This window comes from Salmo salar, chromosome ssa20 (assembly GCF_905237065.1).
Source record: "Salmo salar chromosome ssa20, Ssal_v3.1, whole genome shotgun sequence".
NCBI classification, from domain to species: domain Eukaryota; kingdom Metazoa; phylum Chordata; class Actinopteri; order Salmoniformes; family Salmonidae; genus Salmo; species Salmo salar.
The window spans coordinates 67469770-67494397 of record NC_059461.1 but is presented as its reverse complement, the minus strand read 5'-3'; the positions used below and the strand labels follow the sequence as shown (position 1 = coordinate 67494397).

General features: G+C 45.9%; 1 protein-coding gene across 1 annotated transcript in view; it reads right to left on the bottom strand.

Annotated features, from left to right (window-relative positions):
• Window positions 1-1417: 1417 nt before the first annotated feature.
• Window positions 1418-24628, bottom strand: part of LOC106581126 (Down syndrome cell adhesion molecule homolog) — a 132028-nt gene continuing 108817 nt past the window's right edge. The window contains exons 12-33 of the mRNA XM_014162938.2: window positions 19372-19568; window positions 19019-19115; window positions 18677-18805; window positions 18346-18513; window positions 17816-17886; window positions 17463-17706; window positions 16898-17044; window positions 15844-15999; window positions 15469-15599; window positions 15145-15298; window positions 14843-14960; window positions 14245-14408; window positions 13955-14053; window positions 12529-12717; window positions 11397-11687; window positions 11025-11201; window positions 10436-10466; window positions 8265-8377; window positions 8004-8153; window positions 6727-6927; window positions 6228-6530; window positions 1418-2561 (exon numbers count right to left, since the gene is read on the bottom strand). Coding sequence (XP_014018413.1) covers window positions 2161-2561; window positions 6228-6530; window positions 6727-6927; window positions 8004-8153; window positions 8265-8377; window positions 10436-10466; window positions 11025-11201; window positions 11397-11687; window positions 12529-12717; window positions 13955-14053; window positions 14245-14408; window positions 14843-14960; window positions 15145-15298; window positions 15469-15599; window positions 15844-15999; window positions 16898-17044; window positions 17463-17706; window positions 17816-17886; window positions 18346-18513; window positions 18677-18805; window positions 19019-19115; window positions 19372-19568 — 3731 coding nt within the window. The 3' untranslated portion in view covers window positions 1418-2160. The remainder of the gene's footprint in view (window positions 2562-6227; window positions 6531-6726; window positions 6928-8003; window positions 8154-8264; window positions 8378-10435; window positions 10467-11024; window positions 11202-11396; window positions 11688-12528; window positions 12718-13954; window positions 14054-14244; window positions 14409-14842; window positions 14961-15144; window positions 15299-15468; window positions 15600-15843; window positions 16000-16897; window positions 17045-17462; window positions 17707-17815; window positions 17887-18345; window positions 18514-18676; window positions 18806-19018; window positions 19116-19371; window positions 19569-24628) is intronic.

The window sequence follows — 24628 nt, the reverse complement described above, 5'->3', positions numbered from 1 at the left end:
CTAACTTTCCAGAGACGTAGTAGATTCATTAAGATGTCACTACCACTCCCTGCAGTGGCATAGCGCTGTGTGTGTGTGTGTGTGTGTGTGTGTGTGTGTGTGTGTGTGTGTGTGTGTGTGTGTGTGTGTGTGTGTGTGTGTGTGTGTGTGTGTGTGTGTGTGTGTGTGTGTGTGTGTGTGTGTGTGTGTGTGTGTGTGTGTGGTGCCCCATATTCTGTTATAGGGATCAGTGTGTGACAATGTAAACCTGATCTGGGACCCAATGTCGTTGTGGGGATGAATAATTTATTGGGTTCTGTGCGGTAGAGTCTAGCGACGCTCCAAACGGCTGGATAGACTGCAGCGTGTTCCTGTGCTGCCCTTGAAGCTTCCCATAAGAATGTCACAATGTGTTTAAGTACTGTACAGCCCTCTCAAAGCAAAACCAATTCCTCCTCATTTATTGTCACAGAGGTGCTGTGTTGAGTGACTACACAGTGCACTCTGTTGGCGGTGACAACTCCAGGCCAACCCAGTGAGAGCCATTCGAAGTCATATCAAAAGAGCGCAACACTCAGTTAGGTACAACCAGTGCTAAAGGACTCGAAACATAGACTAAGACACAGGAAGTCTCATCTTTCATTAGTTTGTCATCTCACTGAAATAAGTATAAGGTCTTGTCAATACCCTTCACTACAGTGTTAAAATTAGATCTGGGCTTTCAGGTGATGAATGCATTGGATTTGTCCACATACCAATAAGTTGTCACTACTGTAGATAAATCATACTTATTTAAGCAGTGAGCCCTCTGCACTAAAGGTGAAGGGGTCACTGGACTCAGATACCCCTGAGATCTGATAGGGAGCAGTGATGTCTATACCCTGCCTGCCCTCTACTTGCTATTATAATGTGAGACATCCGATCCAGGTGACCTGTTCAGAATAATTTACCATGTATACACCCAGACCAATTATTGCAGTTACCTGGACTAACATGTACCCCTGCACACTGACTCGGTAGCAGTACCTCTTGTATATAGCCTTGTTATTGTTATTCTATTGTATTACTATTTTTCCTTTACTTTATTTAGTACATTTCTCGCGCATACTTTTTGTTTACGCTGCATTGTTGGTTAAGGGCTCGTAAGTATGCATTTCACGGTAAGCTCTACACCTGTTGTAATCGGTGCATGTGACAAATAAAATTAGGTTTGATTTTGATTTGATGATTTGATTAAGCGATCTGTGTGCTGGGCTCTGAGAGGGTAGAGAGGTGGTGGCTGAGAGGGTAGAGAGGTGGTGGCTGAGAGGGTAGAGAGGTGGTGGCTGAGAGGGTAGAGAGGTGGTGGCTGAGAGGGTAGAGAGGTGGTGGCTGAGAGGGTAGAGATGGAGGAACGGAGAGAAGAAACAGTAGTATCTCAAATCAAACCCACGTGTGCAAACATGACTAAGGACTTTATTAACCAAATCATTTCCCCTGTAATATCCACAAATAAAAGTGATCTCTTTTATATATATTCACATTGTATAATTTTCATAGTGTGACAAAATTCTCTTTTGGATTTCCCAGCCATTCCTATAATTGTCATAGATCAGTCCCCATGCAGTCATTGGAAAGGTTGAAGAACGTAGTAACAATCTATCTGAGGAGATTGAGTAGACAGCATGGACAGACAGGTTCAGCTTTAATGGAGTTCTTTTCCTTGGCTCCTCTTGTTGTTGAAAAAACGGCCAGATACCTAATCATCGATTTGATCACACTGCGACATACAAAATAAATAAATGAAGAAAGCAACATCCTCCTGCAGAGTCCTCCTCCTCTTCTTCTTGTTTTTAGACATTTCTATATTTTTATATATAATAATAATGACTGTAATTATCCTTGATATAAATTCAATAGTATTTTTCTCTGTCAAATTTAAATACATTATTTGGCAATCTTCATATGGTGTTTAGAATAAAATAATACTCAAAATAGAAAATAAAACTGAGAAATGAGAGAGCCAGAAGTGGAAAGAAGGGAGAAAGAACAAAAGAAAGGAATACTTGGAGTCAGAAATATACAACTTCAGTTGTTGTTGAAAAGTGTCCATCATCATCATTGTTCCATGCCAGCTCTCTGTGTAGAGCTGCAGTACAGTATACAGTCCAAGTCCTGGAGTGTGTAACGTAACTCCTTGTGTTATACCAGTGTGTAGGACTTTGCGTAGGGGTTGTTGCTCTGTTTTAAGTGTCCTCTGGAGTCTAGCAGGGACTCCTGTGAGCTGCTGAGCTTGGCAGCCTGGGCCTGGGCCAGATCTCCGGTGGCCTCACGGCCAGTGGGCTCACGCTGGGGCAGTGTGGAGGCAGTCCCTGGCTGCCACTGCTGCACCTCCCTGGACGTGGGCACCTCCATGGGTGTGGGCTCCAGGAGCGGGGGCCGTTTCAGGGTGCGGCTCTTCTGGGGCTCCAGACACGCCTGGCCCAACGCCCCTGCCTCCCCTCCTCCGTTACCACCGTTGGACCCCCGGCCTCCCGACACAGAGCCACGGTTTAACAGGAAGTCCATGCGTAGGTACGGGGGCAGGTGCACCAGCTCTCCACCTGAGGGATGAGACCAGAAAGGGGGTTAGAGGGGTAACCAATCAGAAAGGTTAGAGGGGTACCCAGACAGAAAGGTTAGAGGGGTACCCAGTCAGGAAGGTTAGAGGGGTACCCAGTCAGGAAGGTTAGAGGGGTACCCAGTCAGGAAAGGTTAGAGGGGTACCCAGTCAGGAAGGTTAGAGGGGTACCCAGTCAGGAAGGTTAGAGGGGTACCCAGTCAGGAAGGTTAGAGGGGTACCCAGTCAGGAAGGTTAGAGGGGTAACCAGTCAGGAAGGTTAGAGGGGTACCCAGTCAGGAAGGTTAGCGGGGTAACCAATCAGGAAGGTTAGAGGGGTACCCAGTCAGGAAGGTTAGAGGGGTACCCAGTCAGGAAGGTTAGCGGGGTAACCAATCAGGAAGGTTAGAGGGGTACCCAGTCAGGAAGGTTAGAGGGGTAACCAATCAGGAAGGTTAGCGGGGTAACCAATCAGGAAGGTTAGAGGGGTATCCAGTCAGGAAGGTTAGCGGGGTAACCAATCAGGAAGGTTAGAGGGGTACACTCAATACACTGAGCTGGGAGGAAAATTCTCAATGTCAGCATTACTTGGTTACTTTCAATTCCATAGGGGTCTTTTCATATGGTATGTACTTACTGTCCGGATATATGGTATATGATAGGAAATCATATGAGTGGAGGAAATATGATTTCAGTTTGGATAATGTAATCTAATCTATCATATTGAGTCGGGAGGATACAGATTCCATAATGATTTCAGGACGATATCATTTCACATGGCTTGGTGACGGGATTACTTATCCTATGATATTGCTGCATTAACCTGTCCGATTCATATTCAAATCACCTTTCCATTTCTTCAGGACTATCACATCGAACAGCCCTACACTGCCCACTCTCAAACTCTCCTCATCTTTACTTGGGGTTAACTGAAGCAGAAAGGTGCTTCGAATCTCATTCAGAGACAGATTCTTTGCTGTCCAGGACCAGAACAAACCAAGCATGTGACGTAACCCAAGCGTACATTTAGTTAATGACACCGCAGCACTTTAAAAGACTTCTCAACACAGTATTCCCCCACGCAGACAGTGAGTCACTGGACACGGTTGAGTGGATGATGACACCATCACTTCTGCTGTAAATGTATCTCATCCACTGAATAAATTACATATTAAATTTAGGAAATTAGATAATCACAAAGACGTGTCCAGTAGCCAGAGATGTATGAGTCGTACTGAAGATTTTACACTTGATTAGGAGTGGTGGGGAGACGTGTACTGTTCTAATGGATGTCTTCAATATTAATCTTTCAGAGGCCACAGAGATCAGCAGGCTTCAGTGACTGGCCTTTTCAATGCCAAATCACTATCCCCCACCACACAGAGGAGGACCGGCCCATCTATGTAGATTGTATCCTACATGTGACCTTAGTGACTTAATCCCAGAGTTCACAGGGAGCATGAATAATTTACTGTGTATCTAATAGGCTTTATTAAAACCTGTAAATGGCAACCATTTTAAAGCTTTTCTGTGGGAGCTCATATTTAGCTGAAATCCATTAGGCTGTAAATTGCAGGGCATGGGTAATGGCACAACTTGTATCAGCTACACAACAAGTCTCTATGCGGGGGGAGGCACCTTGGCTTGTTTAAAGGCCCATCACATTTTGTCTACTCAACACAAGAAACAGTGTTGCAGTAAATGTTTATGAGCTGAGAACCTCAAGATCATCCTCTATAATTGGCTCCCTACAGTAATTGCGCAGGACAGACTGTTTATGAGCGGTCACACAGATCGTTGCCCAATGTTTCCATCCAGCTTGCCCAAATGACTCTATTGTCACACACACACACACACACACACACACACACACACACACACACACACACACACACACACACACACACACACACACACACACACACACACACACACACACACACACACACACACACAAAGAAATGGGCTTGCCAGGTTGACCTACTGACCCCAGGTTGACCTACTGTATCAGTATCAGGTGTGTGATTGTGATTGACACGTGTCAGAGTAACAGGAGAGAGGCCCTCCTCCGTATCCCTGTGGGAATGACAGATGAGGTCACAGTGTCAACTCAGGGCAAAGGTACATTACTACAGAAGGGGGGGGGCACTGGGCCACTGTCCGTCAGTCAAACAGACAGACACTATTGTATGCCATCGTTGACATTTTATATTGAAAATTGCCTTTTTTTTTCTTTAGGATTCTGATCATACTGACTCTCACTGGGAAAAAACACTCAAAAAATGAACTGTGTTCAAACTAACATGGGTGAATTCCACAGTGTGTGCCACAACAGAGCTGGCTGATGGTATACCAGACTGGTAACAACGGTCTTCAACAGGGACTTACTGTAGAAACCTCTAAAGCTTGTCTATGTGTCGCTGGTGTCGCCCAGCTCCCGCTGGATGAAAGTGAAACCAGGGTTAGCACGACGCTACATCAGGCTCTGCGATAGAAAGACCGATATCACGCTGAATGTCTCCATTGTGGCAGTAAAGTGCTGTTTTGTATTGACAGACAATAGCTTTAGATTGGCTTGACAGATAGCCTCTACTTGCCCTCAGCTGACAGTTTAAGCCTCCCACTGGCTGATGACTGTGGGCAGCTGGCTTGTGTACGCACCATGAAAACATAATGAGGAACGGAAACTCAAGACCCAGCTCAGATAGCCAAAACCTGTCTACCTCGTCTCGCTCACCCCAGCCCAGTCCCTACCTCCAGACACCATCAACAACTAGCTAGTCTACATACCCCCAGCCCAGAATGACAACTAGGCAGGCTAGGACTCACTAAACGTACAATACATTCTGTCTCTGTGTGTGTGTATTTTTTACAAAAAGTATTTGAAAATATGAATTTCCTCATATCTATGTATTTCAACCCAGTCTGTTTGGTCTGTCCACAAACTGCACCAGACAGTGTAACCAATAGGAATGGGAGGTGAGAAGAAGCAAGTCATATGAGGCCAACCCGGGAGAGGACAGTGTCAGAAAGACGGATAGCCTGACAGACGGACGTACGGACAGCTCCTCCATGTGCAGACATTTCTGCAGAGAGCTGAAGCTAAATACAGCACTGTGAGGGGTATTACTGGGTTTTAATGGTGTTTGTACTTCATCGAGCATTAACAGCATGCCAGAGGTGTTACCTGAGGAAGAGTATCTCATGATCATTATTTTGCAATAGGCATTTTGTAAAATGCTGTGTTAAATGAAAGCTATGAAACTTAACTTTGAACAGGCCCAGAGAGCTGTGGATGTTACAGTTGTAATGCTGTGGCCCAAGGCCTAATTGGAGCAGAACTGAACTGCTATCTATAGCAGTGTTTTCCAACTCCGGTCCTCCAGTACCCCCTACAGTACACATTTTTGTTGTAGCCCCAGACGAAAACACCTGATTAAACTTGTCAAGGGCTTGATGATTAGTAGAATCAGGAGTGCTTGTCGAGGGCCACAAGAGCAATATGTACTGTTGGGGGAGGACCGGAGTTGGAAAACACTGATCTAGAGTAATGAGGAAAATAATACATAATCATTTCCATAATCATTTCCAGGTTTGAACTGTACTGTGTGTGTGTGTTTGCAGTGTATGTCTGTGTATGTTCTGTATATGAGTGCTACCTTCTCCTTACCCGGTCTGTGGGCCTTTGGTGCAGCCATGTTCATGACCCGGCTGATGTCCTGAGGCTTGGGCGGGGAGGCGGTGAACCTGCAGATGCCTGACTCAGAAGGCGTGCTAGATGCCAGGCTGTCTGTGTAGTCGTTGGTGCCGGCCGTCATTTGCTCCGAGGAGGTGTCGGAGATGAAGCACTCTGTGATAGTGAACTTGGCGTGCCGCAGGTGCTCCTCCATCTTGGCGTGCTCGTAGGCCCGGGCTAGCTCTTCGTACGTAGACGACGCGCTCTCCGTCGACACCATGCTGCTCCGCGCGCGGTCTGCGTAGTGACACACAAACACACACAGAGACACAACATCCATTATAGTGTATGTATATAGCTGAAATTTCCTAAGATATATAGGAAATATCTTAAAACATACCGTGAGCACTCTGACCCTTCCACGTACAGTAGTAGTGGTCTCCCCTTTGCTGCAGACTAATGTTGTATGTGAGACATAGGGTCAGTCCAGTACCTGTGTCCTGCGATGGGCTGACGCTGTAGCTGTCGCTCTCCTTGTCCACAGAGCCGGTGGCGCGCGGTGTGGGCAGTCTCCAGTCTGTGCTCAGGGTGTGGGAGGAGGTGGGTGGTTGTGGCCGGTTCAGAGTCCACTGGCTGGCATAGCGGTTCCTGCTGGCTGCAGGGCCTGCTTTGGCAGTGCGGCGTGCTGTGGGGTCTGGGGATGAAAGGGCCAAGATCTTTACTGGTGAGAGGCCTAGGCAGTGTCAGAAATGGCACCCTATCCCCTATGTAGTGCACTACTTTTGACCAGTGTCCATATAGAATAGGGTGCCATTTCGGACATACCACTGAAGAGCTACTAGAAAGTAAATTTCATACTGTATATTGAGTCTTAATTGTCTGTGTATCAAATTACACAAACATCTTTTGATCAATAATAATTAATAGGTTTGAAATTACAGTATCATCCTAACCTTTCACAGTCGATATAATATTCCCCAAAGACAAAAATAGTATTATATTCGGTCTGACCCAGACATTTAACCTACTGTGCTATGCATCAATGTCACCAAATCAGAATGTCCCTTTAGAACGGCCATGATTAGATCCGGCCTGGAGAAGCCAGAGAAGAATAGCAGTGGTAATAGTAGTAGGTAGTAGTAATTCCATCAGCGGGTTGGAAACTGGCACAGCAGGCAGTGTTTGCCCAACACTCTGGATAGATGTGGCTGAGTCAGCAGATAAGGTTCAGGCCCACTGTGCTTCCTGGCCAGCTTCAATGAGCCCAATCAGGTGAGCGGTCAGGTGGAGCCAGAGGCCTCTCCACTCTTCATCAGCTCAACTCTACTGAAGCTCAGCAGTAAGAGCCTCCATAGGCCACTGTCTAGCCACTACCTTGGCTCACACTGCTCTGGGCTGTGGGCTCTGTAAGTGGATCTGAGGGTTGAAACTATGATAAGCTGAAGATTCTAGTTTGCTTAGAATGGATTTGGGATCAGGGTATGTGGATACCTGGAGGTTTATTGTTAGAGCTATTGTTTATTTTAAAAACTCTGAAGTCTAAACACTGATTGGAGGACTGGGGTACAGTTACATGCACATGAGAGAGAAATATGTACACTGATGCTTGGATTGAATGCAACTATATAAAAAAATATTAATCTTGACAAAGAGCATTCTCTTATTTCACATAACTTCAGGGGACGACATTAGGCTAGTAGCTTACTGTACGTCAGAGTAAAGGTGGTGAGGGGTGGGATATAGAGGTGATTAAATAGGTAAGGCTCTTACTGGTTCCAGGCCGGGCGTCAGAGACATCCACCAGTGGGCCGGTGGCCTGCGACAGGGACTGGTAATGGACTGTGTGCGTGACCGTGGACGACTTCTGTTTGGACGTCTCCCCAAAGTCATTATCAGTCAGCAGCACCGTCGACCTGTCGTCTGACAGACAGAAAACAGGAAGGAAGACAATGAGTTCTTAGAAAAGATTATCAAATATAACATGTAAGGGTTAAGCATACTGTAAACTGGCGGGGAAGACAGGGGTCTCACCAATAATCTCCATAGTATCTCTCTCCTCGATGAGCAGCTGGGCTCGGGGGATATCGATGTGCATTCTCATGGTCTGCTGCTTGTTGGATGTGTCTGGTGTCCGTGTGTTTTTACTAGGAGATAGTATTCAGTCATAGTTTTAAAGTAACTGTCCAGTGAAAATATCAGTTTTAAAAACTCATATTTTGTTAACTCATACCTAAATAATGTTGTTGACTCATGTTATGAGATGTACAGTATTTGTGGCCTAAGCATAAATTGGAGAAAAAAACGCTTCAAAAACCCTACCTCAAACTTGAGTCTCAAACAGACTTTTAAAAAGACTATTTCCTCATAGAGTATATCATACTCCTGAGGAGGATGAGCTGGCCAATCAGCAGCGGTCTAGAGGAGGAGGAACTGGCCAATCAACGATCTATTTGTATTAATATTTTTAACGGCTGGTATACTCCCACAACATTCTGTTGTCGGGGAACGCACACACCATTCCAACACAGAAAAGTTTTTTTTTTTAAAGTGAATAAAAGAACGTTGGAAGGGAAACTATTTCACTCATATTGTAAGTAATTATAGGTAATATTTCATAGAAATACACTGGACAGCTACTTTAAAGTACACTGCTCAAAAAAATAAAGGGAACACTTAAACAACACAATGTAACTCCAAGTCAATCACACTTCTGTGAAATCAAACTGTCCACTTAGGAAGCAACACTGATTGACAATAAATTTCACATGCTGTTGTGCAAATGGAATAGACAACAGGTGGAAATTATAGGCAATTAGCAAGACACCCCCAATAAAGGAGTGGTTCTGCAGGTGGGGACGACAGACCACTTCTCAGTTCCTATGCTTCCTGGCTGATGTTTTGGTCACTTTTGAATGCTGGCGGTGCTTTCACTCTAGTGGTAGCATGAGACAGAGTCTACAACCCACACAAGTGGCTCAGGTAGTGCAGCTCATCCAGGATGGCACATCATTGCGAGCTGTGGCAAGAAGGTTTGCTGTGTCTGTCAGCGTAGTGTCCAGAGCATGGAGGCGCTACCAGGAGACAGGCCAGTACATCAGGAGAGGTGGAGGAGGCCGTAGGAGGACGACAACCCAGCAGCAGGACCGCTACCTCCGCCTTTGTGCAAGGAGGAGCAGGAGAAGCACTGCCAGAGCCCTGCAAAATGACCTCCAGCAGGCCACAAATGTGCATGTGTCTGCTCAAACGGTCAGACTCCATGAGGGTGGTATGAGGGCCCGACGTCCACAGGTGGGGGTTGTGCTTACAGCCCAACACCGTGCAGGATGTTTGGCATTTGCCAGAGAACACCAAGATTGGCAAATTCGCCACTGGCGCCCTGTGCTCTTCACAGATGAAAGCAGGTTCACACTGAGCACGTGACAGACGTGACAGAGTCTGGAGACGCCGTGGAGAACGTTCTGCTGCCTGCAACATCCTCCAGCATGACCAGTTTGGGGGTGGGTCAGTCATGGTGTGGGGTGGCATTTCTTTGGGGGGCCGCACAGCCCTCCATGTGCTCGCCAGAGGTAGCCTGACTGCCATTAGGTACCGAGATGAGATCCTCAGACCCCTTGTGAGACCATATGCTGGTGCGGTTGGCCCTGGGTTCCTCCTAATGCAAGACAATGCTAGACCTCATGTGGCTGGAGTGTGTCAGCAGTTCCTGCAAGAGGAAGGCATTGATGCTATGGATCGGCCCGCCCGTTCCCCAGACCTGAATCCAATTGAGCACATCTGGGACATCATGTCTCGCTCCATCCACCATAGGGCTTTAGCCAGGTCTGGATCCTCAGAGACCATCCGCCACCTCATCAGGAGCATGCCCAAGGGGTTTGGAGGCACGGACACACACTATGAGCCTCATTGACTGTTTTAAGGACATTACATCAAAGTTGGATCAGCCTGTAGTGTGGTTTTCCACTTTAATTTTGAGTGTGACTCCAAATCCAGACCTCCATGGGTTGATAAATTGGATTTCCATTCATTATTTTTGTGTGATTTTGTTGTCAGCACATTCAACTATGTAAAGAAAAAAGTATTTAATATAAGATTATTTCTTTCATTCAGATCTAGGATGTGTTGTTTAAGTGTTCCCTTTATTTTTTTGAGCAGTATATTTTATGGTTCCTATCTAAAGTTAACATGTATTCCACTTCACGTACCTCATCAGCATTTCTGCCAGGCTTTTTGCATCTGTAAAGTCAGCATATAGTAAATTAGTAACAACACAGAGTTGTGGTTGACAGAAGCTAACATATTAAAATCAAAGCACCAAGCTAATTTCCTAGATGTGCAAAACTAGAACATTAGAGTGGGGCAAATTAAATGTGGAACACTAGATCTGATCAGACCGTTCTACGCTGTTAGCTAAACTGATAGCCTCTTAGCCTCTTGGGGCGGCAGTTAGCCTAGTGGTTAGAGTGTTGGGCCAGTAACCCAAAAGGTTGCTAGATCAAATCCCTGAGCTGACAAGGTAAAAATGTGTCATTCTGCCCCTCAACAAGGCAGTTAACCCACTGTTCCTAGGCTGTCATTGTAAATACGAATTTGTTCTTAACTCACTTGCCTAGTTAAATAAAACAATTTATTACATAATGAAAGTCACTAGTCACAATTCTACTGGTTCTGCTCAGGTTAATTGATCCTCACTCTCTTGAGCATGAAGCATACAGCTCTAAAAAGTGCTTGTGTGTTATTAAGTGCCTTGTTTCTATTGTGTGTGTACGTGCTTTTGCGTGTGTTCTGACTTACCGCGTAGCCTCTTGAGCCTCTGCTCCCTCCTCCTCCTCTTCAGCACCATCAGGAGGATGAAGACCATGACAGCAGCCACCAGGATACAGGTGATGGTCACCATCATCTTCAGCCCCTCGTTGCCTGACATGTTGTCTGTGATGGGGTTCACTGTCTTCAACAGAGGAGGGATGGTGCCTGCGGAGGGAGGAACCAGATAAGCTTGGGGAACCTACCATCCTGAGTACCAGGCATGACTATTTAAGGATGCACCACCAGGGTTGAGGCTTCGTAGTCAAATATGTCTCTTTGGAAGGCCTTCTTTGGTATATGAAATTACCCTGGTTCAGGAAAAAAATGTATCATCCTAGAAGACCACTGAACTGAACTCACTTCCATCGGCGTTGAGCGTGGCGAACATGATCTTCTTCTCGGCGGAGCCGGCGCTGTTGACCACTTTCATCTGCAGTTCGTACCAGGTGGCCTCTGCCAGGTCATACAGGATGTAGCTCTTGGTTAGCGAGGTGCGCTGAGCCGTGGTCCACGTTGCCGTGTCCATCGGATGGTACTCCAGGGTGAACGAGGTGATTGGGCAGCCACCATTGTTCCACCCAATTAGATTGAGCCTGACCCGGGTGGAGTTGATGCTGGCAAACAGCTCATGTTCTTTGGCAAACTGGGGCTCTGGAAAGAAGAGGGGTGAAGAGACCAGATGTAGACTTCTAAGGATGCCTGTAACATTTTATTTATGAACCAGATCAGCTCACATAATAATTGAGCTAGTTTGAGGAATTGCTTGATAAAATTTTGGATAGGACTGTTGAGTTAGAGTCCGTTCTAAGGGGACAGTGGTGGTGGAGATGCTATAGAGCATGGATGGGCAACATTGAAGGGGGTGGGGGCCACAAAAAAGTTGCTTGCAGGTCTGTGTACCCACATGTGCATACACACACCCCACCCCACCGCCAACACATTGTGAGCAAAACATTTTAGCAGTCCCCCTCTTGACAGTGGACAGATTTGTTTTACGTTTTAGAGTTAATTTCGTGCCATTCTACACATTTTGCCATTGGGCGTAGCTAAAATGTTGCAGTTTTATAGCTAATTTCATGCAATTCCACTCATTTTGCCATGGGGTGGAGAGGAAAATTAGCCGTTTTACATTTTACCATAGGGTGGAGAGAAGTGTTTGCAGTTTTTAATGTGATATCTGAGTGAGACTAACTAAATCAATGGGGGCCCCTCGACTGGTAATTCGACCATGATTACTAAGTTTAGATAGCTGGCCGCTAGACTAATTTAATTGACTAATCTAGAAATGTTTAGCTGACATGGGCTAATTGAGTGACTGTCAGTGACTGACATAAGACAAAAACTACTGATGCACAACCAAATTTCAAAATTGCACTTTGTGTATTCTACTATTCTAACTTGCAACAGTAAGTTTAGAACCCGACTGAGTAAAAAAATAAAAATAAACTTGATCCGAGGGCCAGTTGCCCATCCTTGCTAAAAAAAACTCCACCTTTTCCGTGGGTCTTCGCTTCAATGATCTCACTGATGCGTCCGGGGCCCACTCCGTTCTGAGCAGTCAGGGTGAACTTGTACCAGGTGCCACACTTCAGGTTCTCCAGACGGTACGAGCGCTCGCTAGGGCTGATGGGAAAGCTGCCCCACTGCTCACTGTTGTCCTCTGAGTACTGCAGGATGTAGCCTACATAAAGAGAAAAAGACAGAGACAGAGCATAACTGTAAAATCTCTCCCAACATACTCCAAGTTAATCTAATAACTACATTACCCAGATAATCACTCACAGTGCTCGCACAGCAAAGTGGAACCTTGTAGTATTTGCACTTCCCTTCCAACAGATTGTTCAGTGTTAGACATCGGCTAAATACCTATAAACATGCCATTGAGATTGATTAACATTACATGTAACATAAGGCAGGACAACAGCACCTGATCATAGCCACTATTTACTCGGACAAGAGGAAAATAAGACACTGTATTGGCTAAACAAGATCATTTGACTCATGACATGAAAACAAATACCATAGGAAATCATCCTGGATATCCCTTAAAATCTCTTTTAAAAAGCCTGAGAGGCCAGAAGCCTGTTGTGTTCCAGTGATGACCAGCTATGATAAATCACCAGTGCTACTCCTTCTGTGATTGGGCTTTCTTCTTGACTGAGTGGTTTAACCTTCCACTTTAACCCACCTAATCTTCTTTGTTCCTTTTTAATCTATTCCCTCTCCACTGTTTTAGCACCCCACTCAACACAATTACTAGGCCTGTCTAAGATAATGAGAAGAGGAGGGCCTTGTAAGATGATTTTGTTCACCCAATGTCCTAATAGGATACTAGCCGTGTTACTAAAGTGTAATTTGTGTGTCTTAGTAGTTACCAGTGACTTGTTGAGGTGTTGTTGGTTTGCCCAAATGGAGTTCTACTTTATCTCTTGTTGAAATGTCATTAGTTAATGTTTCTGAATGGAGGTCTACTTTATCTCTTGTTAAAATGTCATTAGTTAGTGTGTCTGAATGGAGGTCTACTTTATCTCTTGTTGAAATGTCATTAGTTAGTGTGTCTGAATGGAGGTCTACTTTATCTCTTGTTGAAATGTCATTAGTTAATGTTTCTGAATGGAGGTCTACTTTATCTCTTGTTAAAATGTCATTAGTTAGTGTGTCTGAATGGAGGTCTACTTTCTCTTGTTGAAATGTCATTAGTTAGTGTTTCTGAATGGAGGTCTACTTTATCTCTTGTTGAAATGTCATTAGTTAATGTTTCTGAATGGAGGTCTACTTTCTCTCTTCTTGAAATGTCATTAGTTAGTGTGTGTGAATGGGAATATTTGTCTTGTTGAAGTGTCACTGGGGTGTCGGAAAGGAGGTCTATGCCTTGTAGAGGTGTCTCTGGTGTGTCCAAATGGCCTAATGTCACTCACCTCTGATGGAGCTTCCTCCGTTGTCCCCAGGTATCCAGGACAGAGTGATTGACGTGGTAGTTGTCTTGGTAACTGTGAGGCGTGGTTGGTCTGGAGGAACTGTAGAACAAAAGGAATGATGTTTAGAACAAGATCCATGACAACAAAGCATCTGTGCTACATCAAACTAGCCACAAAGTGTCCTCAGAAGACCTACTGCTAACCTACATAGAAAGGCCTTTGAAGTGTTAGTACCAATTAGTATTGGACAGTTTTGGACAATTCTCCTTTTGCATCTCTCTCTGTCTTACCTTGAACCTGTAGGTTCAGCGTGATTTCATCAGAGCCCCAGTTGTTGCTGGCCACACAGCTGTAGTTCCCAGAGTCCTCTGCTTTCACCGTCCGGATGATGAAACTAGCGTTGCTATGGACACTGTGGCGTCCGTCAATCAGAACAGGAGCAGGGGTACCATTGCTGTTGAGAGGTAGAGTTGACCAGATGATGTTCAGTACAGTATGTGATCAGAGTAAAAACATGATAAAAATGTTGACATTCTTGCGTTGTGTTGAATCATGTGACAGATGGGTGTTGACCATAGAGATGTATAGAGATCATTACTTGGAAATAACCCGGTTTTGCATGGTTTGCCTAGTTCGTAAACAGCTTAAAGCTATATGACTGCCATAGAGTGGCCACAATAAATGAACGACACACAATATTTGCTTCAAGACTCCAGCCCTGCAGGTGGCGGTAAGTCACCAATATTAGCTTTGCACTTTTTTAAAACGTCAAAATAAGAAAAAAATGAAATACTTAAAAATGTAGATATCCTCAATGGCTGTCACAAACGCCATAATGGCACAGATACAACGTTGCGATCTCTATACATCTCTAAGGCCTTGACTTACTTTCCCTTCAGCCATTTGATGGTGGGGGGTGGATCTCCGACCGCCTTGCAGGGCAGAACGATGTCCCTCATCCAGGGTGTAGTCACTGTTCCGTTGAACGTCAGGATCCTGGCCGGAGCTATGGGGGTTACACACATGCACCACTGTGACTGTACCATTCTATTCCTATGGAAAACAATGATGAATAAAAACAGAATGCAAGCAATATCATAGATGCCAACACCACCAACACTATACTGCAATCAATAATACTTCAGCCAGATTAGTTTTGATTGTTACACTGTTACACAGGCAGCCTGTACCTTTGGCCCGAGGTTCCACTGTGATGGTCTCACTGCTGTTGCCTCGCCCAGCGGCTGTCACAGCAACCACCCAGATGCTGTACTTCCTGTTACGGGCCAGGTTTGGCACTCTGTAGAAATATACATCAGGAGAAGCCTCAAACTCACTCATCACCTGGAGAGAGGGACGGAGAAAGGGAAGGGGGTTACATGTCTGCATTTAACAGGGGAGTAATCTTCAAGAGTATTCTCTCTCTGTACAACCCTTTCAAATACAGCCCAGAATGGCAGGACTGGAGGCGGCGTTATAATGAGAGCTGTGTTAATGATAATAGAGCTCCGTACCGTGGGGTGGTTGGAGCAGAAGACAATGTACTTCCTGATAATGCCGTTGAGTTTGAGAGGAGGGAGCCAGGACACAAACACCACGGAGCTGGTGGAGGCTGCGGCCTTAACCCCCGCTGGAGGCCCAGGGACTAGTGGGAGGAAGGAGAGTAAAGATTATGTTAAACATACATATATACTGCAAGTATTAATAGAAACATATGGGCTCATATTGCCTTATTCAAACCCATTGCAGACAGTGCTTTATTACTGATATCTGATTTGACGTATGCATGCATAGCTTGAACTTTTGCAGGAATCATGCTTTGATGTCAATGTGAAAGCAATGATCCACATCTATCTCAAGTGTATCTCAAGCCAGGATTTGTATCTCACTGTCTTCCTTGGTCCGGGTGAAGATCTGCTCGCTGCGCACCCCGTCCCCTGCCCGGGTGAAGGCCAGAACCTGGATGCTGTAGTTGGTGTATTTCTCCAGACCATCCAGTTCCAGAGATGGGTAGGAGGTGGTCACGTTCCTGATCTCTCCCAACTCTGACAATGTCACACAATGGTTACACAACAGTTTATCACTCACTCTCACACCCTGTCAAATCAAGTCTATGTTCCAGTGTGATAGAATTAAAAGAACTACAGTGACCACAATAACACAATAAGCCTGTAACATGGTCCCTGTAAGACCACACTGCAAACTACCATACAAGACGATGCCCATACACAGTAAGCTACTGTGATTTTTGACCGAGGTAGTATCTGTGATATGGTAATGACTGACTACTGGCAGTAGTGCTCTGTCTGCTGCGTCTCCTTTGTCCTTGACTGAGTGTCCTTGTAGACTGAGCTGAAGCAGTGACATACTGCATCCTGTGAATTATTGATGGAGGCCCGGCAGGCTGCAGGCTGGATCCCATCCACAGGGCCTGAGCAGGAGCATGGTGTTAGCTCTGGGTGCTGCCCACTCTGGCCCTGTGATACCTTCCTCCATATAACCCACCTCACTAGAATGAAGCTACTAGACAACTAGATTATATACAGAACAGGATGTGTCTATGTGTCTATTGAGATATAATACTCATTGGATAGTTGATTTATAAGTAAAGCTAGAAGTGTAATTTGTAACTAATTTGACCAACACTGGCAGAATGAAATTAAGGAGAAAATGGCAATGTTGTTGAAATATTGCAAATATTCAACAAGGCAAACCCATGATCTAGTGTTGCCTGTTGAGAAAACTAAAAACTAAACTACTACTACTAATAAAAACGAAACTAGTGGCGCAAATCTGCCAAGTACATGACATGCTACATAGCACAATTAATATGGAAAATTAGAGACTGGGCTAAAACCATTAGGATCATAGTGCCCACACCACCAGTGGTCCACTAAGTGCCTGCTAGCTGGTGTGTTCTGAGCGTGTGTTAATAAACCCTACCTCCATCTGCCAGGTTGGCCCAGTAGATGACTCGGTAGCCCTGCAGGTTTCCATTCAGGGCCTCTTTGGGCAGGGTCAACCAGGACAGAGAGATGACTTCTGGAGACTTGGCCATGGCCAGGACATTCTCAGGGGGACGCGAGGGGACTGTTAAGGGACCGGAGGGGAAAGAAAGTTAGGACAAATGTACAGACAATGGTCAAACTAGGCTGAATTAACTCCCCCTACTGGCTTCTAACTGTATTGCTGATTTCAAATATTTCGGTTTGAGGTAATTCAGCAATCCTCCAGAAGATGGTAGTCTACCTACGGCAGTGAATTTTCACACTGTGCAACATTTTCATGCTACCAAGAGGTAAACTAAACCAAACATGGCCCTGAAAACTCACACCCATGAATGCAGGCACACGCGTGCACAGACACACACACACACACACACACACACACACACACACACACACACACACACACACACACACACACACACACACACACACACACACACACACACACACACACACAACTCTACCCTACCCCACCCCTTAACCCCCTGATCCATACTAACCATCCTCCAGTGTTTTGGTGATGACCTCCTGAGAGGAGGGCCCGGTGCCAGCACGGTTAGCCGCCTGCACCACCACCCCGTACTCAGTGAACTTCCTCAGGTTGTCCAGGGTGATGCTCTCGCTGCTGTCCCCTGTGGTGTCCATGCTGATGATGTTAAACTGGAAGCTGCCTCCAGAGCTGTACTCTCTGTAACCCACCTGGTAGCCCCGGATCACCCCGTTCTGAAGGTGCTTGTGGGGGGCCTGAGGAGGAGGAGGAGGAGGAGGAGGAGGGATGGATCAGACTGTACATACTGTAGACACAGATAGAAACAGGAAAATATCTCTGTTTAACTCCATGAAGACACAGTACCTTCCAGGTGACTTTGATGCTTTGTGGAGAGGTAGCCTCCAGTTGTACTTCCTGTGGAGGGCCATCGGGGGCTGTAGAACAGATGTGTAATATTAACACAAAATACTCTTATGAGAGATTCAGTTGAATGAGGCAGAGATGACAGCAGAGACGATAGAGAAAGCAATACTTTTTTCTGGTTGGTGTATGGCGAATGAATTAAGTAGACTAGACCCAGCTGCTAGCGCATTGGTGCATATGGGAGAGCCACCCCTTAAGTAGACCAGAACTGTGAAAAAAATGTTCATGGCCTTTTTGAATCATTCAGACATGAATTATATTTAGGAAATATTTCACTAGATGGCGCTGCAGCGCATGAAATCCGTTTGCTCTGTTAAAAACGAGAGATGGACCTTTACTGTATTCAAGGGAATATTACAATACAAATAAATACATATCCATGGCTAAAATCTGAAGACAAACAGAACCTGGTTTGGAACATAACTACATGATGTTTTGACCCAGTGAAGAAGAGATCTGCGTGGGCTGACCTGCTTCGTCAGTGGTGATAGTGAGCTCGTTGCTGGTGTCGCTCTTGCCGATGTCGTTCTTGGCGAAAATGCGGATGTTGTAGGTGGAGGAGGGGTGCAGGTCTATAATGGTGGCCTGGTTCAGCTGGGGGGATACGTCTTTTGTTATCTGGGCTGAATTCCACGAGGCTGGGGGGGGCAAACACAATGAACCTATTAGCATCTCTGTATGACATGACAACCAACAACAAACAAGTTAGCTAATGCAGAAACAGATTTAGTTGTAATTATGTCATATGCAATTTCATATGGATGTATCACGTTATTCCATAGGCCTATATGCCAGCCCTACCTGATTTGTTCTTGCACTCAATGTCATATCCTGTGATAGGGCTGTTTCCGTCGAAGCCCATGGTCCAGCGGAGGGCGATTGTCCGGTCTCTGACCTCTCGGATCTCCACCTCGGGAGGGTCTGGAGGTTCTAAACGCGTTTAACACCACACACACACAGATTAGATAGAGAGGTTTACCTGTCCACTTAGTTGTCCTGAGAAGGAGAAACAAACTGCAGGCTGAAGTTAACTAGGGCCCAGAGATATTGGCTCATGTAGTCAGGAACAACTTACAGTAGCAACAAAAAGGTTCCACTATGAAGAAACAGTTTAAGAAGCTGGAGCTGAAGCCAGGGGTTTACCTTGCACTGTTAACTGAATGATCCCTCTGTCTTCACCATAGGAGTTGATGGCATGGCAGGAGAAGAATCCAGAATCTTCCCGAACAGTGGGCAAAATCTGAGGAGAGGTCAATGTAGTTTTTAACCAGGAAGCATCACCATAATGCACCATCATAGTTCAGTATTCAACTGATCATAACCTCTGGTTATTTTATAGGCTACACAAAATGTCCAGCATCAATCACTGCAAGTACAAAGGCTACTATAATTATTCATGCTGTATTGAGAGTGTACTATACTAATACCAGCTCAGTACGAACACAGCAATATACATCACCCCCTTTTGAGGTGGAGGCCCCAAGCCCCCAGCGCACCTTCAGAGTGGAGATGACCTCGTCAGCCACCTCTTTGACCACGACGGTGTAGCGGCTGGTCTCTGGGTTGATGATGCGTTCCTCCTTCTCCCAGCGCACCATGATGGGCTTCTCCCCGTGGGCCGTGCAGCTCATCTCCTTCTGCTGGCCCACCGTGGCCATGGTGGTGTTGGGGTACGACGTGATCATGGCCGGGACTGAGAGAGAGGGGGAGAGGAAAGAAAGGGAGAGATTGACGCAGAGGTTGTAACTTTTATTTAACTCAACAGAGGCTCATACATTCTCCTTTAACAATTCACTATAAGTTCACAGACTGGCCTCTGCCACCCTAAAGCCTAAGGGGGGACTCATTCCCAACATCACGGGTGAGAATAGTCAACTATGGAGAGGTTTGAACTCCTATTTAGATCGCCCTGGTTCCCACAATACATTGAATACTAATGGTTCAAAACAGGCCTTCAGGTAAGCAGTCTTGTCTCTGCTACAGCATCTTTGATACAGACAGACAGCAACTGCTTACGTGTTGTTCCTAAGGCAGAGCGTCTCAGACAGAGACAGAGACAGAGACAGGGTGCTACAGAGCAGAGGAAAGCTGTGACTAGTCTGAACTCCCCACGGTGTGTGTAGAGCTCATCTGGCGTTACGGCACTACGACACACCACGCTCATTAGCAGTGTGTGTGTGTGTGGGTGTGTGTGTGTGTGTGTGTGTATTTGGGGAAATACCCCAGTCCAGCTATAAACTGCTGCAGGTGTCTTCTACTACTGTACAGATACACAACACAGACCTATACTGTCTCACATAGGTTTGTGTATATCACAGTTACATTGATGTGTTTAACAAGATCATCCATACAGTACATCCTACTGGCTAAGACAATGGGATACGTCTGGGGGCTGGTGCTGTAGCCATTCTCCTCTGTCTGTCTGTGTCTGTGTCTGTGTCTGTGTGTGTGTGTGTGTGTGTGTGTGTGTGTGTGTGTGTGTGTGTGTGTGTGTGTGTGTGTGTGTGTGTGTGTGTGTGTGTGTGTGTGTGTGTGTGTGTGTGTGTGTGTTAAACGAGCTGTTTCTCCAGGAGCTAAGTGGGTAGTACGAGCAGAAAGGACTCGTGGCACGTCTCAGAAACACTGTCTGAGAGCATGTTCCCCTGCAGCAGTGTAACTGTGATCTCTCTCCTCTCTCTCCTATCCCACCAGGGCGGCTATGATTTAATGATGAGAGCCCACTTTGATTATTCATACACAGCAGACAAGACTACTCCTCTGGCCCCACTGCTGTCTCACTACCTCTCCACACACACACAGACTCAGAGCCTCGACCTCTCCGCTGTCTTCTACACACACAGTCGCACACCAACACAAGAAGGCAACACTCATACACAGAACACACACACAAATTCAGAAAAACAGAGAAACACATGCAGCAAAAACAAACCACACATAATCCCAGGTGACACACTCAGAGGGGTGTGTGTGTAGGAGGGGGTGTGGCTCCGCTAGCTGACAGCCCGTCTCTGACATGATTGAATGTGTCAGACTAAGGTCTGCCAACGTTTAAGCCTCATCTCTTATTCACTCTCAAGCTACGCCAAAGAACGCTGATTTATTTAGCGTGACAACTATGAATTTTAAGTGAGGCACATTCAAAAATCCTCCTCAGCCCTTCTCTAAATGTTATTGCTCCTTAACAGGGGTAGTTTCTACATCTGAGGCAGCAGGCAGCGCCGTGGCGGGCGGCAGGAGACCTGCCTGATGTTCTCCTACTCCTGCCCCCGCGAGACCGAGGGCATGCCTTGATGAGCGCTCCACCTTTGAGGAGAGGAGGGAAGAGGGGGGGAGCCGGAGGAGGGGAGAAAAAAACGCAGAAAATAAGAAGAATCCTAGTTCTGACATGCCTTTCAAACAACACAGGCAAACGATCTGCTATTGTTATCACACGCGTAGCTCTGGCATATAACCCAGCTCCATCACTGTGTGATCAGCACAGGTCCACATGATCAAATTGCAGGGAAATGTCTGTCTGCTGTGGCTGTCTGTTAAAGCTACGGAGACTGCCTCCTCTGTGCTGTCACGGTGTCATACTCAGTTTGCTGTGACACTCCCAGTACTGCTACAGTAAAGGCCTCAGGTGTCAAAGATGACCGAGAACAAACAGGCAGCTCAAGGTGTTCTCCATCTTAAACCATCCTCACAACAACCTGAGACTTGTTAAAGAAGGTTGGGGGACAACAAAAGGCTGCTCTGAACCAGACTCCTCTCTCCTCGCTACATTCACCACACAGCCCTCAGTAGCCCCCCAGGCTACCAGTATTCTTTTTGATGGCCCATAATTGCTTGGTTGATGTATATTTTTTAATATCCAGCGATGTTACAGAGCCTGGTAATAAAGCGCAGTAGGGAGAGAAAGAGAGAAGGGGAGAGAGAGAGAGCGAGTGAGAGGGAGAGCGAGACAGAGAGAGGGAGGAGGTTTCTATTCCTATCTGTCTGTCAGGTCACAGTCAGGGCTGGCTGTGTGTCACTAGGCAGAGGGAGACTGAGGGGGAGGTTGCCATATTGGATGGAGATGGACTACAACTGACTAAGAAAACAATCATCCAGTAGCATTATTAAAAGGTTTGAATTGCAAAAATGGCCGGTCTTGAAATTGTGCATGATGAACAGAACATTATAGAGTTCAATTTTGGTAAAGGGAAAAACATTGGTATATCAAATAAAATGAAAACATCTTACTGTAGGATTTTGAGGAAAATGTATTATCTGCACAGCAGGAGAAAAATCATTGTATCTTTTTGATCTGTACCCCTTCTCTGTAGAAGAGAGGGACTGAAAATGAGGTAGAACACCACATGCAAATAGCTGCCCCCCTGTGCCCTTACTTAGTCTGTCTCTAATTTAAGTACTGACGGGTTTAAATTAAGCAGAAGCGCACTGAAGAGCTTCATCTGCCGGTGACACACACATGCATGCACAAATGTGCCCACACACACACAGGATAGTTAGGAGAGGGAGGGCAGGCAGGCAGCAGTGCATACTGAAACACTAATGGTCTTCCTTTTCAATCCACTCAAGCGAACAAGTACACTTTTACAGGAAGCATCTTGAGTCTGAGTGCACAGTTCAGGGGTTATAAGGCATGAAATGTGATATTATGATGAGTGACAAGAGTACAGCTGTACCATCATGTAATGATAGCTTCCAACCCCCCAGTAGCATGATGGATACCACTAACAAAAGCCCCAAAGACATCACAACTCTGGGATTTTTGGATAATCAGAATTTCCCCTCTCCAAGATGTCGATCATCATTGAATTAAAATAGTCTTGAGAGATTTGAGTAAAAATAAACAGGAAATGAGAGTTGGCTATAGAAGAGAACGAGCAGGAATCTATAAAGTAGGGAATCTATACAGCTCACTACACAGACACACGCTCACAGTAGGTCCCCTTTACAATTAGTGTTACTGTAACGCCCCTTTCTATAACAGCCCTAAATCTCCCTCCGTCTTCCTGATGGAGCTTTTGAAGGCTTACTGAATCTGGTGATCAGGAGCAGCTCTCCACCTAACTCCTCCATCCTGACCTACAGTACACACACACTTACAGTAGGCTAGGAAAGACTTTGAGACTGATACATTAAAAGCAAATCTCTTGCTCTCCCCACCTCCCCCTGTACATTCCAATGATATCGTGTGTCCTGGGGCGTGCTGGTCTCAGTGTCATGTTGGAGGCTGATCTGGTGCTGAGGCTGGGCTGACGGTGCTGTGTGAGGATAATACGCTTCAACCCTCATTTCATCATCTCCTCTCCTCGCCGGGCATCGTGGGAAAGTAGGCCACCACGCCACGCAATGCCTCACTGGGCAATACCCCCCATAAACACACACACACATTTAAATGCATATAGCTTACAATACACCCACACACGCATATTTACAATACATACACACACACTCCTCAGGCCGGCCAAGCATTCTTCTCACAGGCCATACAGCACAGGGATGACTGGTTGTGTGGAGCCACTTTAATGCCCTGTTCTCCTGCACAATTACTCTCTCACACTCACTCACCACCACACTGCCACAGAACGCTGAGATGACAACAGGAGACAAATACCTCCTGGGAAAAGAAGGTAGAGAGGAGAGAAAGAGACTTTCTTGTGTCTGGAAGCGTCTTGCTGTTGTTGGGCCTGGCTACGGTGTACAGCCAACTGTCTGTCTGTGATAAGTAGGCATTAATCAACTGCATAGCTACTGTTTATGGCATGCTGACCAATGACCTGTGTGGTAATGTGAAAAAAGTCATGGTGCCTGGGCCCAGCCAATTGCTGATTGGCTGTGTAAATGTGCTGTCTCTAGGATGGCTGAGAGTCAGTGTCACCACAGGTCTTGCCGCTGCATGGCAACCATGGCCTCCAGTGAGCTAATATACTGATGGAAACACAGAGTGCTACATAAGCACTTCCATGTTAGCCTCATTAACTATGACAAGCTCATACTGTACAGTACACTGGGTGGAGTAGGCCAGGGCATCGTAGCCATGCTAGCTAGCATACAGCCACTGTCTGTTGCATCTGTGAACAATGGCGCCGGAGGGGAGGGCTGCCGTCTTATCGGCTTTTAACCAACCATGGTATTTTGTTAGTTTTTTTGCATTGTTCGTAACTTGTTTTGTACATAATGTTGTTGCTACCGTCTCATGACCGAAAAGAGCTTCTGGACATCAGAACTGCGATTGCTCACATCAAACAGGACAAAGAGTTATTTTTCAATGAGTCGGACGGGAGGGACATACTACTACAGACACCCAACCAGGCCTAGTTCCCTGTGATTCGCTGCAGAAGGAAACAGAGATTTCATGGAAAAAGATCAGGGTGCCTTGCGAGGATCAGGCGACGAGTGGCTAATCTGCCCTTGCCTTCCGTCCTGCTAGCTAATGTTCAATCGCTGTAAAATAAATGGGACGAGCTTAAAGCACGATATCCTACCAACGGGACATTAAAAACTGTAATATCTTATGTTACACCGAGTAGTGGTTGAACGACGACATTAAGAACATACAGCTGACGGGTTATACACTCCATCGGCAGGACAGAACAGCAGCCTCTGGTAAGACACGGGGTGGGGGCCTATGCATATATGTGAACAACAGCTGGTGCATGATATCTAAGGAAGTCTCAAGGTTTTGCTCGCCTGAGGTAGAGTATCTCATGATAAGCTGTAGACCACACTATCTACCTAGAAAGTTTTCATCTGTATTTTTCG